Consider the following 17,738-nt stretch of genomic DNA (forward strand, 5'->3'; position numbering starts at 1 on the left):
AAAAAAAAAAAAAAAAAAAAAAAAAAAAAAACCCTCTCTAAAATATGATATTTGTTTTGAATCACGCATATTTTGCAATGTGTTTAAATTTATTCTCCTTCTGAAAACATTAATATTATGTGTTTTGTAAGTAGCTGAGGCCTTATTTCAGTCCATGAATTATAGGATTATAATGGTTATATTATAAAAGGGTTTGTCTTAGGATCTCAGTAGTATAAGATCCAATTATGCAGATACCACATCTAAATGTATTATTCACAAGCAATTTTTTTCTTTAGAATTTCACCTATAGAATTAAATTCACCTAACATGAGATGCAACCTCAAATGCAAAACGATGACGATATCACAAGATGGAGAAATTTTGTAAAGTTTGAGAGATAATAAGATTATATTTAGTAAAATATAAAATCACCTTCATAATAAAATGTGAATTGGAACACAAGTACTCAGTAGTGTTTCGTTTATCAAGCAAACAGGTAAAAAATATGTCTTACCCAACAAAAAGTTAGCCTGAGATGCAGACTGACCATACTGTTGCTCCATATATTTAAAGACGTAAGTAAAAGAACCAATAAAGCTGCTTATTTGTAACAATGTCAAAAGCACGAATATAACATACAGGGTATTGGTAAGGAGGCTTTTCAAAGACTGGAAAAAACCTATAGAGTTATAAAAATAAGATATTTCAATAATAAAATATATACTAATATCTGAATTTTGTAAATATAAGTTATATGACTTAAAGTTACAAAAGACATAACACAGAGATAGTACCCTGCAATCCTACTGTCAAGTTTTTAATATATTCCTTCAGTATTTTCCATATGTATATTATTATTTATTTATTTCCTTCATTTTAACGTCAAATAGGATGATACATAAATGGTATTTTTTAACTTGCTTTGTTCACTTAATATTTGGTTATCTTTGGCACTTTACCATACTATTAGATATAGACTAATTCACCTATTCATTTATTCAATAAATGTTTGGTTTTCAATTGGGTACCAGGCAATATGCTTAGTGTCCAAGAAACAAAAAAAAAGTGAATCAGAAATGTGATGTTCGCCAGGTGCAGTGGCTCATGCCTGTAATCCCAGCACTTTGGGAGGCTGAGGCATGCAGATCGCTTGAGCCCAGGGGTTACAGACCAGACTAGGCAACATGATGAAATCCCTTGTCTACAGAAAATACACAAATTAGCTGAGCATGGTGGGTTATGCATGTAGTCCCAGTTACTTGGGGGGCTGAGGTGGGAGGATCGTGTGAGACAAGGAGGTTGAGGCTGCAGTGAACCATGTTCATACCACTACACTCCATCCTGGGAGACAGGGACAGACCCTGTCACAAAAGGAAGGAAGGAAGGAAGAAAGGAAGGAAGGAAGGGAGGGAGGGAGGGAAATGTGATGTCCCTTATTTATTAGCATTTAACATAATTATATTAAAACTGTAATTGTTAAATATAAATTTAAATTAAAGATAGTATAATCTAAGACACAGAAATAAGAGCACTAATATTAAAAAAATTTAAAGAAAACATCAGTATGAGGGCTCAGACCTCTTTTTTCCCTGGTATATAGCTTGTGTACCATAAAATACTGCCTCAGTAAATCTGGCAGTATTATAAATTCCTTATAGTAAGATGCAAGAAGGTGAGGCAGGGGAGAACGATGTTGGTCCCAAGTGACATTATGACAGTAATAGTACAACAACCTATGCCTACAAGTAGGTGCGGTAACAAACTTCTAACTTCTGTCCATGGCAGAAATTATGTGATCTGGGTCTGTGATTGCCAACTCAATCAGCCATAATATGAGATAAAAGTGGAAGGAACTATTTAGAACAACAGGAAGTTTCAGAGTACAGCAAGAAAGTCCGAGATATGGTTACTGAGAGATGGATGATATGGGCTTTGAAAGATCTTGCTCTCCATAGACCTTTAAAGATTTTCATTAGATATGGACAGTACTTTCAAACGGTAACAAATAAATACTTTGTTTCCTCTGATTATAATAATAAGGAAAGACAGGGAAATGGCACAGAACAGAAAAGAGTTAAGAAAATGTATAGCAGGAATAAAAAATATTTAAAGTTGTTAAAACAAAGCGTCAAACTTCCCTCCTTAGGTCCTTAGGTCTCCCCAGTGAGGAAGAATCACCAGTGATTTGTGAGGCATTCTAAGAGAGTCATGACCTTTGCTCAAAATAAATGGAACATGTGGATTAACCAATTGTTAAAGTTTTGAAGTAAATAGGAACTCGGATGTCATATAAACTGAACTTCCATACAATCATAGCTCACTATATGTTGATCCATCAAAAAATGGATCAATAAACAACTCAAGTGACATTATGCTACCTCAGAACAATTTGCTCAACTTTTGAACAGTTCTCATTGTTTACATGTTGTCTTTGTAACGAACTGAAATTTCCTTTGCCTTCTAATCAATTAGTCTTAGTTCTATTCAAGAACGTATAGAATAAATCTAATTTGTCTTTCTAGTATTTTAGCCATTCCTAATGGGCACCTAATTAAAATTCACTTTACTATTCATGTCACTACCCTTAAAGAAAAAAAAAAGCTCATAATATAGACAATGTTTACAGTTGCGCCTTTATTTGCACCTTATTATCTTCTTCATTCTTTTTGGGCTCACAGTCAACCCTGGTCCTTATTGGTTTAGAAAATCCATTAATTGGCCAGGCGCGGTGGCTCACGCCTGTAATCCCAGCACTTTGGGAGGCCAAGGTGGGTGGATTGCCTCAGCTCAGGAGTTCCAGACCAGCCTGGGCAACATGGTGAAACCCCGGCTTTACTAAAATACAAAAAATTAGCTGGATGTGGAGGCGTGCGCCTGTAGTCTCAGCTACTCTATAGGCTGAGGCAGGAGAATTGCTTGAACCTAGGGGCCAGAGGTTGCAGTGAGCCCAAGATCATGCCACTGCACTCCAGCCTGGGTGACAGAGTGAGACTCTGTCTCAGGAAAAAAAAAAAAAAAATCATTAATTGTTATGGATTGGCTTAGATAAAGTAGAAACATAGCATAGACAAAATAGACAAAATAAAAAATCCTTGATATGATATTTTTAGTAGGCATGTTAAACTATAAAAACTCATAATGATGTGCTGGTAAACATTTAACAACAGATTCATTGGGAAACAAACCCGATTTGTAATATTTTTCAATTTCCATGGTAACACATGATGGTAAATTCTCCTACCATGGACAATTTAAAGCTACCTACGCAGCTGAAATTGAGGAATCCACTCTAATGAGTGAATATACAAGGCTCCAGCATCCCATTGCTCTTGGGTTAGTGTGGTGGACGGGAGAAAATAACAACAACAAAGGTAAGTGAAAGAACTGATGAGAGAAAGAATATGGGTTACTTTGGAAAGGTTGTAAGTTTACTTCAGTGAAAACCTGAAAAAGTGCCAAGGGTTTAGATGTTGGTTGCACTGCTTCAGGTTTTACTACTTCACCATTTCTCCCTAAAGCTGCTAACTAAAACCAAAAACTGCTGTCAATACCTTACCACTTCAACTATCTTGCTCTGACAGCTGCCAGATCATTTTCTTGATTACTGCTTCTCAATGGTTCTCCATTAACCCATATGGCTTATATGCGAAAGAGTTATGACTATCAAGTGGTAAAGAATCCTAATTCACATTATTGACTCCAAATATCTTAATTACTGATGTTGCTTTTCACTTCATTTTTGAATACTTAAGATTATATATGTGTGTATATATACATTTTTAATTCATATATACATTAATGTAATTTAATAAGTATATATAATTTAAGTACCAAGAAAAATAATCTTACTGTAATTACATAGACAGACTCCTGACTTCCTTCTCCTTATTTCATCTCTACACCTGAGAATAGTTAAATATAACCTACCATAGTACTTAAGATACTTTATTACAATGATCTATATACTTCTCATTGTCATCCACTAAGTTCTCAAAAAATAAAGGCAATGTTCTATTACCAGGGAATAGTATGATGGCTGGTATCATTTGTTAAATAAATAAATGAATGAAATATTATAATCCTTTTAATTCTCACAGTTTATACCATATTATATTAAAATGAATAAGTACTTTTTGGCTTATAAGGAACAGATGTTAATAGCTTTGATTGGTTTGTCTTCTAAACAGCAGAAACCTAATCCTCTTCCCCTTTTTATGTGCTCAAGACATATTTGTTAATTTTAATAGGAGTTTTAGAAAAAATAATTCAGCTAAATTTAGTGGAGAAGAAAGCTAAGTGTAGATGATTTGAGTATGCTTTATTTATTTAATTTTTTTTTACTCACTTCTCCCTTTCATTGAGATTAACAATTCTAAGTTGACAATTAATGTTAAAATACTTACCAGTCACATTTTTTGTAACTTTTTTTCCTTGGTTGGTCAAATTAGCTGTTTGATTTCTTTCATCATTTGTTTTCAGCACATGCAAAGATAGTGAAACTTTTCTTTCTTTTTGTGGTTTATTTGGATTTTGGGGCAAGAAAAAAAATGGTATGGAAGAAGTAATGGAAAATAGTCCAGACACAAGGAAACCAAGCCACCAAGCTCCAACCCAACGAGAGTCCTTAGGAGTTATTCTGATAGTGCCTAGGAGAAACGGTTAGAAGAAGCCAGTCAAAAATCATTTTGAACTACAATAGGTTCTGGGAAATAATGATAATGATTGCAGTCTTCCATAGATGAAGAAAGTAAACTATATGTTTACTTTCAATTCTAAAACACTATTTTCTTCTTTTCATATTTCGTTATCTCTGAAACTAGGTTGATGACATCTTGCAATTGCTATTTTTCAGTCATGACACTGTTCACATTGCCTGAGGTTGTGTGCACTTCGTGGCCTTTCAGATTTCATGACTGGACAGCTGTCATCATAGGACATTTAACTCCTCAGACCATTTAACAACTACTCATGGAAGAAATATGAATCCTCACTGTTGTCTGAAAATGTTGGAATCATCTGATGAGGTCAAGAAAGCATCAGCAATAAAATTTAAGCAACTGGCAAAAAATACTTAGAGAAAATAAACACCACCACCACACCACCATCCACACCACCCTAACCACCCAGGAACCTGCATTTGCAACTCTCCAGACAGCACAGAGGATGAGAAACGATGCAAAATGAAAATCTGAGTTTAAGAGTAACCCAGAAATATTGGACTCTAAATGTTAGAGATCATTCAACCATTTTATTTCAACTATATTTCCCTTAAAGTATGTATAAGAGTAATGTGTAAATGCTATATCTCAAGTGTAAATGAGTTATTTTAGTAGGTAGAAAATATACAGTTTAAGTAATAGGAAGGCATCCATGAAATATCAGCAAGATACCAGAATAGGAAGCACTAGATACCTTTTTCTCCATGAACATACTGATTTCAACAGTAATATTCAGATCAATTTCATTTGTGAGTAATACTCAGATCAATTTCATAGTGAGAAACTAATTGAGAGACTCCTACACATCAGGAAAGTACAAAACCCGATACACAAAAACCAGTAAAATAATCGGAGACACCCTCTTGCCATTCTCCTCCTCAGTATTGTACCACACAATTGGGAAAAACTAGCAGTTTAAACTTACATGTGAACACTTGACACAGCTCTTCCCTCTGGCTTAACACAGAGTGAATGTGTGAGAGAAAAAGAAAAAAACAAAAAACATGTGGCAATTCCTCAAGGATCTAGAACCAGAAATACCATTTGATCTAGCAATCCCTTTACTGGGTATATACCCAAAGGAATATAAATCATTCTATTATAAAGATACATGCACATGTATGTTTATTGCAGCACTAGTCACAAGAGCAAAAGTCATGGAATCAACCCAAATACCCATCAATGATAGATTGGGTGAAGAAAATGTGGTACATATACACCACGGAATACTATGCAGCCATAAAAAGGAAGGAGATCATGTCCTTTGCAGGGACATGTATGACACTGAAAGCCATTATCCTCAGCAAACTAACATGGTACGGAAAACCAAACACTGCATGTCCTCACTTATAAGTGGGAGCTGAACACTGAGAACACATAAACACAGAAAGAGCTACAACACACACTGGGGCCTGTCATGTGGACAGAAGGAGGGAGAGCATCAGGACAAATAGCTAATGCATGTGGGGCTTAATACCTAGGTGATGGGTTAATAGGTGCAGCAAACCACTATGCACATGTTTGTCTATGTAACAAACCTGTACATTCTGCACATATATCCCAGAACTTAAAGTAAAATAAAATTTTTAAAAAATGCTCCCAGCTTATCCTTGGGGAGAGAAAGCATTGGACTGCACATTCAACATTTCAACCTTTCCAAGTGCTACCTAATGGATTGGCTTCTATCTCATCTGCCTCAAAGTACTGACAGGATCCAGCACATGCCAGTCACCTGGCTACTACAGAGAATAAAGACGAGCCAGTATGTGGACATTTATCACAGATCCTGCCCCCTAGCTTAGTGCAGAGTGAGCAGTCAAAAACAAACAGAAACAAAAACAAAATCCCAGCTTTTAGCTCCTCCATGGGGAAGCAAAGATTTGGACCACATGTATAACATTTCATCTTTTCTGAGTTCTATTTAAGGAAAAGTATTTTGTCTTTCTTGTCTTTGGGTTAGGCATACACTTGGCCCCTGTGTATACAAAGAAGACAAAAATGATGATTTAAACTAGCACATGGGCACTTGTCACAGCTCCTCCTGCCCCTAGATGTAAGCAGAGTGATGAGGTAAGAAATCTCAGCTTCCAAATTCTCCAGGGGGAGGGAAAGAGTTGGACAGCATGCCAAATATTCAAACTTTCCTAAGAGTTGACTAAGGACTGTCTTCTGTCTCAAATGTCTAAAGGTGCTGATAAGACCCTGCATATGCTACAAGCCTGAGGGATCCTAAGACAAAGATAGCAGTTTGGATGACCATGCAAGTTTGAGAGACCCAAGAAGATATGGCTGGGCTGATTGATGAAGGTTTTCTCCTATAATAAGGTCTGTCCATGAACAGTTGGAGAGGTGATTCTTTTTTTCTAATGCATAGATTGCAAAATATTTTTTTCTAATACCAGCTCAGCCACAGTAAAATAGGGCACCAGACAGAGTTTTGAGGCCCTAACTCATGGACAACATTTGTAGGCACATCCTGGTCCAAAAAGGAATCCACTGCATTGAAGGGAAGCACCCACTCCTGGCAGCATTTATCATCAGTTGACTAAAGAGCCCTCAGACCCTGAATAACCAGCAGCAGTATCAAATTAATACACTGCGGGCCTTGGGCTCTGACATTTGCTGACTTCAGGTGTGACCAAGCACATTCCCAGCTGTGGTGGCTATGGCGAAAGACTCCTTCTGTTTAAGAGAAGTGGTGGAAAAATAAAGGGGACTTTGTCTTGCACCTTAGGTACCAGCTCAGCTACGGTAGAGTAGAGCAACAAGAAGGCTTTTGGGGTCCCTGAGTCCAGGACTAAGCTCTTAGGCACCTTTTCTAGACCTGCCCTGGGCCACAGCCAAGTGTAGAAATGCTGTCCAATAGCCTAGTCCTGAATTAAGAGACACATTGCCCTGAAGGATGAGTCTCTGAAATCTGGCAGCATTCATAAAAACCTGACTGAAGAGCCCTAGAGCTTTAATTGAACATGGGTGGTGGCCTGGGAGAATCTTCCTTGGGCCTGTGGTGGCGGTGGACACAGGGAGAGGCTCCTCTGCCTGTGGCAAGGGGAGAGACGAGCAAAAAGAACTTTGTGCTGTGTTTTGGGTGCCAGTGTAACCACAGTAGAATAGAACATCTATTATAGGTAAATTGCTAAGGTTTTTTGCTCTAAACCTTGGCTCTCAGACAGCATCTATAGGACAGCCTGAGGCCTAGGGGAACTCACTGCATTGAAGGGAAGGACACAAACCTGGCTGGCTTGGCCAGCTACTGATTGTAGAGCCCTTGAGCTTGAGTTAACATAGATGGTAGCCCGACAGTAGTTACAGAGGGCCTTGGCCAAGACCCAGTGCTGTGCTGGCTTCTGATAGTGGTTACAGCAGGCCTTGGGCAAGACTCAGTGCTGTGCTGGCTTCAGGTCTTACCCAGTACAGTACAGTCTCAGTGGTGGGGGGCCACAAGGATGCTTATATCAGTGAAACCCCAGTTCCAGGCAGCTCAGCACAGGAAGAGCAAGACTACATTTACTTTGGAGAAAGTAGGGGAAGAGAACAAGAGTCTCTGTCTAATAATCCAGTGAATTCTTCCATATACTTTCCAAGGTCACCAAGGCTGTACCTCTCCAAGACTGTAAAAACCACAGTATTATTGAGGTTGTGGCCAAAGTCCCTTCATATACCTAAAAAGCCTAGTAAAGAAGGATGTGTAAAAACAAACCCAGACTACAAAGACTACAATAAATACCTAAGTCATCAATGCCCAGACACTGATGAATAACATAAGCACTAAGATCAGCCAGAAAAACATGACCTCACCAGACAAATTAAATAAGGCACCAGGGAACAATCCTGGTGAAAGAGACATGTGTAATCGTTCAAACAGAGAATTCAGCACAGCTATTCTGAAGAAACTCAAAGAAATTCAAGATAACACAGAGAAGGAATTCAGAAACTATCAGATAATTTAACAAAGAGACTGAAATAATTAATGCCAATACTATTCAAACGATTCCAAAAAATGGAGGAGGAGGGAATACTTCCAAACTCATTCTGTGAGGCCAATATTACCCCGATACCAAAACCAGACAAACACACATCAAAAAAAGAAAACTACAAGCCAATTTCTCTGATGAATATTGATGCAAATATCCTCAACGAAACAGTAACAAACCAAATTCAACAATACATTAGAATGATCATTCATCATGACCAAGTGGGATTTATCCTGGGATCCAAGGTTAGTTCAACATATGCAAATCAATAAATCTGATACGTTATATAAACAGAATGAAAGGTTAAAATCCTATAATCGTTTCAATTGATGCTAAAAAAGCACTTGATAAAATTCAACATCCCTTCATAATAAAAGTCCTCAAAAATCTGGGTATAGAAGGAACATACCTACCCAAATATATCCACAGATTCAAATTCATATGAAACTAACAAATGACCTCAAATAGCCAAAGCAATCTTGAGAAAGAATGAAGACGATGGCTCACACTTTCCGACTACAAATATATGTCAAAGCTAAAGTAATTAATACATTACAGCACTGGCATAAAGATAGATATATAGACCAATAGAATGAAATACAGAGCCCAGAGAAATCTGTGTGTATACAGTCATTTGATCTTTGACAAGCGATCACAATAGTGAAATAATTGTTTCTCTGACAAATGGTGTTGAGAAAAGTGGATATTCACATACAAGAGAATGATATTATACCGTTATATATACTGAAAAAATAAACTCAGACTGTGTTGAAGACTAAAATTTAAAACTAGAAACTATAAAATTCTTAGAATAGAACTTAGAGAGTTTCATTACATTTGTCTTGACAATAATTCATGGATGTACCACCAAAAGCACAGGCAATAAAAGCAAAATTAGACAAATGGAACTGGTCAAACTAAAAAGCTTCTGCCCAGCAAAATGAATAATCAACAGAGTGAAAAGGCAGCATACACAGTAAGAGAAAATATTCATAAAGCATATATATGATAAGGTGTTAATTTCTAAAATGTACAAAAATTCCTGCAACTCCATAGCGCAAGAATATAATTATCTGATTTAAGAATAACTGAAAGACCTGAATAGAAATTTCTCCAAAGAAGATATAGAAGTGAACAACAGGTACATGAAAAGACATCCAGCATCATTTATTATCATGGTAATGCAAATCAAAAGCACAATTACATATCACCATACACCCATTAGGATGGCTATCAAAAATAAAGAAGGAGAAAAGTGGTGGCATAGATGTGGAGATATTTGAACACTTATATACTGTTGGTAGAATGCAAAATCCTGCACCCAGTATAAAAAAATAGTATGAAGTTTCCTTGAAAAATTAAATACAGAACTACCATATGACGGAGCAATCTCACTTCTGGGTGTATATCCAAAATAATTGAAATCAGGATCTCACAGAGATATTTGCACTTGCATGTTCATTGCAGCACTCTTCACAACAGTCTAAATGTGAAAACAACCTAATATTTACAGAGAGATGAATAAAGAAAATGTGATCTATGAATATAATGGAATACTATTCACCCTGAAACAGAAAGGACATCCTGCAGTATGTGATAACATGGATGAACTTTGCCAACACTGTGCTAAGTGAAATAGGCCAGTCACAGAAGAACAAATACTGAGTGATTACATTTATGTGAGGCATACAAAAGAGTCAAACTCATGAAAGCAGAAAGTAGAATGGTGATTTCCAGTGGTTGTGGGAAAGGGGAAAGAGGGAATTCCCAGTTAATGGGTATAAAAAGTTTCATTTATACAAGATGAGTAAGCCTTAGAGATCTGCTGAACAACATTGTGCCTGTAGTTAATAATCCTGAATTGTACAGTCGACTTTTGAGTAACATGGGAGTTAAGGTGGCTTACCCTCCACACAGGTGACAATCCGTGTATAACTTTTAGTTTCCCCAAAACTTAACTTGAATTTGTAGATATATTTGGGTAGGTATGTTCCTTCTATCCCCAGATTTTTTAGGGCTTTGATTAAGAAGGGATGTTGAATGTTATCAAGTGCTTTTTTTTAGCACTAATAGTCTACTGTTGGCCAGAATTCTTACCAATAGTATAAACGGTCAACATATATTTTGCATGTTGTATGTATTATAAACTGTATTATTTGTATAAATTAAGCAGGAGAAAATGACATTTAGAAAATCACAAGGAAATGTGTTTACTATTCATTAAGTGGAAGCAGATCATCATAAAGCTTTTCGTCCTCATCTCTTCACATTGAGTAGGTGGAGGAGGAGGGAGGGGAGGTATTGTTCTTGCTTTCTCTAGGGTAGTAGAGGCAGAGGCCGTGGAGGAGGTAAAAAGGAAGACAGGAAAGGCAGGTACACACAGTGCGACTTTACAGAAACACATCATAATACATCATAATTTCTATTTGACTTTGTTGCTTTATCATTTCTCTAAAAATGTTTCTATGTGGTACCAATTCTTCTTCCACTGTTTGCTTTTGTTTCAGTGCCCACATTACAGAAGCTTCCATGTTGTAAAATATGTCAAAACAGTCTTGAATAATCAGAACACTTCTGCCAGATTGTCTAATGTCAATTTGTTTCTGTCACTGCTTCTTCTACGTCTTCTTCCTCATCAGCTGACGTTGGTTCAGAAGCACTTCTTTCCATCAAGTTGTCTTCTGTTAATTCCTCTGATGTGCCTGTTACCTCTTGAATGTCTCCAAGATCCATGTCTGGAAATTCTTCGCTTCACACCTTTTTTTTTTTTTTTTGCCATATCCACAATCTCTTCATAATTTTCTTGAATGGTTATGAATTCCATGAAGCTATGCACAACAATTGGACAGTTTTCTCCAGTAGAAATTTGTTTCCTGTTTGACAGCTTTTGTGGCTTTTTACATAGCAATGATGGTAACTTCAGTGGTGTAATTCTTTCAGACTTTTATAATGTTCTCTCTGTTGGGGTTCTCTTCCACAGGATTTACAATCCTTCCTATAGGGTAACATGTGTAATGAGCCTTAAATGTCCTTAGGACCCTACATCTAGGGGGTGAATTAGAGACACTGCATTTGAGGTAAAGCAGACCACTTCAGCACCTTCAGTATTCAACTTATGAGGCTCTGGATGACCAAGAGCATTGCCAATTATCAAAAGGACTTTAAAAGGTAAACCCTTCCTGCCAAGGTACTTCCTGTCTTCGGGAACAAAGCATGGAAGGAAACTGTCATAACTTTTCAGAAAAAAAGAAAAGTTACTATTGTTCAGGACTTCTTGTCATACAACCAAAAGACTAACAACTGTTTTTCATCTTTCCCCTTCAAGGCTTAGGGATTAGCAGTTGTATAGGTAAGAACAGTACTGATCATAAACCCCACTACATTTGCACAGAACAGCAGAGTTAGCCTATCCCTTCCTGCCTTAAATCCTGGTGCTCACTTATCTTCCTTATTAATAAGTGTACTCTGTGGCATTTTTTTTTTTCCAGAATAGGGCACTTTTATCTGATTAAAAACCTGCTCAGGTAGATGTCCTTTCTCCTCAATGACTTTCTTTATGCCATTTAGAACTTTTCCGTTACCTCCTAAGTGGTAGAAGCTGCTTCTCCTGTTATATTGACACTTTTTTGAGGCAAACCTCTTTCGAAAATTTTCAAATTATCCATTAGTGGCATGAAATTCTCCAGCTTTAAATCATTCACTTTCCTTTTGCTTTAAGTTGTCATATAATGACTTCACTTTTTCTTGAACCATGTTTCGAGTCTACAGGTATGCCTTTCTGATAGCAATCTTGCATCTACATAAAAGTTGAATTTTCAATATGATATAAAAAGCTATTTCACTAAAAGGATGGGTTTTGTGCCCAATGCTGTAGCTGCAGTGAGGCTTCATGTCATTCCATTTTTCTGTGAGTGTGGGTTTTAGTTTTTGTTTTACAATGGTCCTTGTACTGGATACATTTATATTGAAACAGTAGCCAGCTGCAGAACTCATTCTACAGTACATATTAAGCAATTCAACTTTTTCTTATAATGTCATGACTTTTCTTTGCTTCTGAGAGCACTTCCAGCATTACTAGTGGCACTTCATATGGCTCACACAGTGTTACTTAAGGTTGATGTTACAGCACTAAACAGGATGAAAAACACACAGAAAACACAAGGTTCACTTTTTACCGTAATTCATCACTTACTGGAGAGTGATGAAAACTACTCACATGGAGATGATGAATGACATATGGTATTTTAAATAACTACTCTCAACACTTGAGTTTACTGCAATAGTAACAGGAGATGGTTAGAGAATTTTAGAGCAGTGAAGTAAGCACTACAGTTAATTTTATGCAGTTATGATTTAATACTGTGACTGGGAATGGCATCATCTAAGGTCTATAAGAGTTTCTCTGTGGAAAGTTTAACAAATTTTAACTTTTAATAATAGATATGTGTATATTTTATTATAGTAAATTATAAAATTGTATTTACATATATTTTATGTATTCACACTATAACTAACTTTCTCTTAACTTTTTCTATATTTCTAAGCTGCATAGTTTATCTGCAAGGTTTTTCATGTGGTCACAAATCTCAAAAAATGTTTCCAACACATTTATCAAAAAAACTATGTATAAGTGGACATGCATAGTTCAAACCTGTGCTGTTCAAGGTTCCACTGTACTTTTAGGAGGTAGGATTCATTTTAATTGTTCTTATCTCAATAAAATAAAAATAATGAAAATTAAGAAAGTGTACACACACGGAAACATACACACCATGGAAGTTTGTAGCACACTTAACTGATGCCGTTACTCTGATCTATAAGAAAAATCATTGACATGAAAAAATATTGACTTGGTTTAAACTATTTAGAAATATATTATTTTCTAGTATGGACTGATCTGGTTTTAAAATTGATTTATGTGATCATATTGTTTCATAATCAACAACTCAGGCAGACTTCAGGAAATGACTAGTTAAATCAGTAACTCCATTATACATGCTAAGTGTTTATTCATCACCTGTCAGAAATGTAATTTTGATGACTTTTTTTTGGTTCTTTCACTGGTCTATATATAGGAACTAAAGGTCATAACTGAGCTAGATATGTTCTGCCAGTGTTTCCCGTGGCTCACACACAATCTTAAAAATTGGAAACTTCTGTGTAAAAATGTTGGTTCCTGGATTCTCTGGAAAACCAATCAGAAAGCCTTATTAATTCTGGTCCCAAAATTCTGTATGAAAAATATAGACCAGAGCTGGGGAGCACATGAGTTTTGGGGTGTATGGGGAGAGTAGTGCACCAACAACTCTCCCCACTCTAACCATCACACCCTAATTTCCTGTCCTTGATACTCTTTACTCATTTATGTTATGTCTTTGGCTCCTGTAGAAATTAAAGTTTACCAAAGTATACTTTAGCATAAGTTCACTTCATGCTTCTCACGGAATAAGAGAAGATGTGATAAGGTCTGAACGGTCAGGGGTAGAAGTTGAATCACCATGAATTCTAAAATGGTGTGATTATTTTTGAACAGAGAGGCTGCAAAACTACTATCCTAAAGACCTTCAACACTTATTTTGTACTCAGTGTTAAAAAGCAATGATTAAACTAGAGCAAATGAGTAAAAATAATGTACATAATGTATAGCTACACTAGGCCACATGTCTAACATGGAAGATATAAAACATATCATCAGGTACTTGCTTTTGTTTTATAATAGAAAACACTTTATGATTCGTTGGCCTACAATAATGGCTATTTCATCTTGGAATGAATCCTTTGGTCTCTTTGGAGTGATCTACTTAAGTCCTCAAGAAAATCATATTTGTTTATTCACAAACCCTGATGAGTTATTATATGCTAACACAGACACAATTCTGTAATGTTCTCAAAGAGACGGTGGGTAAGTATGCAAATATTTATAGATTGTTGTGAGAAGGACTACAATAAAGCCATGCTCTTGATGATTAATAGGAGCACCGAATTTGAGACCAATGGAAATGATGAAGTAAGGGTTATATGAGAAAAGTCACATGTTGAAAGAGACTTTGAGAACTATGAAAATAAAAAACAGAGCTGAGATGTGGCCACTGCACTCCAGCCTGGGCGACAGAGCGAGACTCTGGCTCAAAAAAAAAAAAAAAAAAAAAAAAAAAAAAAAAATTTTTCCATTTTTAAAAAAAGGGAGGGGTTAAATTAAAAAAAAAAGGAATTCAGTCCATCATTGAATTAAGGTACAGATATTCATCAAGAGGGAATATAGGAAACAAAGTGGGTTTGGAAATAAGACGATGAGACCAGTTTTTGACAGGTTGAGTTTTAGGCACTTATTTTAAAAAAATCTAAGAAGAAAAAAATTGAATAAGTAGTAGAAATATCCATTAAAACAAATTATAGAAAAATATCCATTACAATTAGTAAATTACATAGAATTGATTGTTTTATTAGCGGTAAAGCAGATTATAGTGGATGAGAAGTATATGGGAGGTGAGAAGGTGAGACACTTCTGTTAGATTACTTTTTCTAGGTACTTGGCTTTGAAGATAATTTGAGAAACAGTTAATCAATTGGAAAGTTTTTTGGGGATATAAAAATGTATATGTGTACATAGATGGGATAGACTTGAGTGTGTTTGCTGAGGAAAAGAGAGGGTGCAGATGTAGTAGAGGCAGAAAGAGGAAATCTAAACCCCAGTTGGATCTACTAATATTAGCTAAAGATAAATATTTTTTCATAAGTATGGGTAAAAAAAGATAAATATGGATATGGTGAAGGTATATTTGCAGGAAGGAGGGCCTGAAGTCGAGGCAGATATTACAATATTGACTCTCATTCTTCTATGAGAGGAGAAATAAAGCATGCTCTTAGAGTGAAGACAAAATTCATAAATTTTATTTATGTGTCCACTCCTTCATTCATTTGTTCTATAATAGTTTATAACAATATAACAATATTTAATTATTCATTAAATATTGCCATAGGCCAAGCCGTCAGTGAGAACCAGGAAAAATGATCACAACCAAAATGCACTGTGGCCTCTCTTAAAACACCCCCGCCGTAAGTCAATGCAGCAGCCACAAGGAGGCTTTGGTAAAGCAAACATCAATATCTGAGTTCTACACATCAACATCCAAGTCACCATCAACTGAAAAATAAAATTTACTTGACTGGGCCAGTTTTGGGAAAGGGACATTTTAAGTTTATTTTGGATCAAGTTTATTCTGGTTATTTTGGATCAAGTAATCTAAAATAAATTTGTTAAAATCTCTTTTACACTTAGTTGTAAAAGCAAAGTATAAATAGGAGCTAAATTTCTTTTTTATTCTGATTATTAATACATTTATTTCCTACTTGTAACTTTTGAAAAATAGTACACAAAGAACTATTGAAAGACTGAATTTAATTCTTTGGAAGAATGGAGTCCTGCACTTAAAAGACACTATCATGGTACCTTGTTTTGATAGTACTTACTCAGATCTACATATCCAATATCCACATACATTTTAGCAAACAGAGATCCCAGGATAAAGCCAATGACTGGACCAATCATTCCTATTGCATTCAAACCACCTGTAAGTGTTACAAAACAACTTAATCAGATGCCACAAATACTTGGTTTTGATTTAACATATTTTTAAAAGTAATATTACACAATGCACTTCTGCAAATATTTTTCTAATAGGTAAAAGAAAAAACTAATGACATTATTATTTCAAGGGTAGATCTAGGGAATGTAATCATGAAATTTAATAGTTTCTGCACATTACCTAAATACAAGGAAGAATGTCCTTCTTTTGCAAAATCATCAATGTATGAAATCCCCAGTGGTGCTATGGGGGATTCCCCTATACCACGAAGCATGTTACCCATGAAGACATACATCCACATGTGTGACCCAGATTCCTTCACACAACCTATAGAGATAAGAAAGTGTTTTACTTTAAAAATTAATTTTAACATTCCTATTAGGAACTTAACCACTTTAAACCCTTCATTTTCCATTTTTTTGGTTTGTTTCTTTCCTAATTATAAATGATTCATATTTACAAAGTTTGAAAATAAGGAAGGGCACAAAGAAAAGAAGTAAAAATTTCTATAATTACACGACACACAGAAGATCATTGCAAATGTTATTCTAGATCTTCTACAATTTTAATGCACAAAATATGCATAATATTCATTATGTACATTACGTACTTAAAAATCCTGGTTATTTTTAAGGTGCATACACAGTTATCACTATATTGTCACAATTTCCCCATGTTAAGAGTTCTTCTATATTAAAATTTTAATTACTGCATAATAGTGTGTTTAATAATAGTTTGCTAATTTGTTTAAACAATCTCTTGTTGTTACAAAATATTTTTATTTTTATTCTCTTAAACACGGATGTCATGGCTGTGATTATGAAATGTCCCTGTGAACATTTCTGATTATTTCCTTAAGATTAATCAAGAAAAAGCTGGGCGCAGTGGCTCAAGCCTGTAATCCCAGCACTTTGGGAGGCCGAGGCAGGCAGATCACGAGGTCAGAAGATCGAGACCATCCTGGCTAACACGGTGAAACCCCGTCTCTACTAAAAAATACAAAAAATTAGCCTGGCATGGTGGCAGGCACCTGTAGTCCCAACTACTCGGGGGGTTGAGGCAGCAGAATGGCTTGAACCCGGGAGGTGGAGCTTGCAGTGAGCTGAGATTGTGCCACTGCACTCCAGCCTGGGCAAAAGAACAAGACTCTGTCTCAAAAACAAAAAAAAAAAAAAAAAAAAAAAAAAGATTAATCAAGGAAGTAGGCAAGTATATTTTTGTTCTTTAATATATATTGAAAATTGGCCGGGCGCGGTGGCTCAAGCCTGTAATCCCAGCACTTTGGGAGGCCGAGACGGGCGGATCACGAGGTCAGGAGATCGAGACCATCCTGGCTAACACGGTGAAACCCCGTCTCTACTAAAAATACAAAAACTAGCCGGGCGAGGTGGCGGGCGCCTGTAGTCCCAGCTACTCGGGAGGCTGAGGCAGGAGAATGGCGTAAACCCGGGAGGCGGAGCTTGCAGTGAGCTGAGATC

The 17,738-nt window shown here is 36.1% G+C and overlaps 1 protein-coding gene across 4 annotated transcripts in view; it reads right to left on the reverse strand.

The window, feature by feature from the left end:
* SLCO1B3 (solute carrier organic anion transporter family member 1B3) overlaps nucleotides 1-17,738 on the reverse strand; it is a 114,337-nt gene that overhangs the window by 38,809 nt on the left and 57,790 nt on the right. For all 4 annotated transcript variants that reach the window (XR_001888470.1, XM_017888637.1, XM_017888639.1 and 1 more), the window contains 4 exons: nucleotides 16,441-16,587; nucleotides 16,145-16,243; nucleotides 4,386-4,628; nucleotides 497-661 (listed from right to left, as the gene is read on the reverse strand). Coding sequence is in view for 3 of the 4 variants with exons in the window: in XM_017888637.1 (XP_017744126.1) it covers nucleotides 497-661; nucleotides 4,386-4,628; nucleotides 16,145-16,243; nucleotides 16,441-16,587 (654 nt within the window). In the remaining variant the exon portion in view is untranslated. The remainder of the gene's footprint in view (nucleotides 1-496; nucleotides 662-4,385; nucleotides 4,629-16,144; nucleotides 16,244-16,440; nucleotides 16,588-17,738) is intronic.

This window comes from Rhinopithecus bieti, unplaced genomic scaffold, assembly GCF_001698545.2.
Source record: "Rhinopithecus bieti isolate Rb0 unplaced genomic scaffold, ASM169854v2 scaffold_15769, whole genome shotgun sequence".
Taxonomy (NCBI): domain Eukaryota; kingdom Metazoa; phylum Chordata; class Mammalia; order Primates; family Cercopithecidae; genus Rhinopithecus; species Rhinopithecus bieti.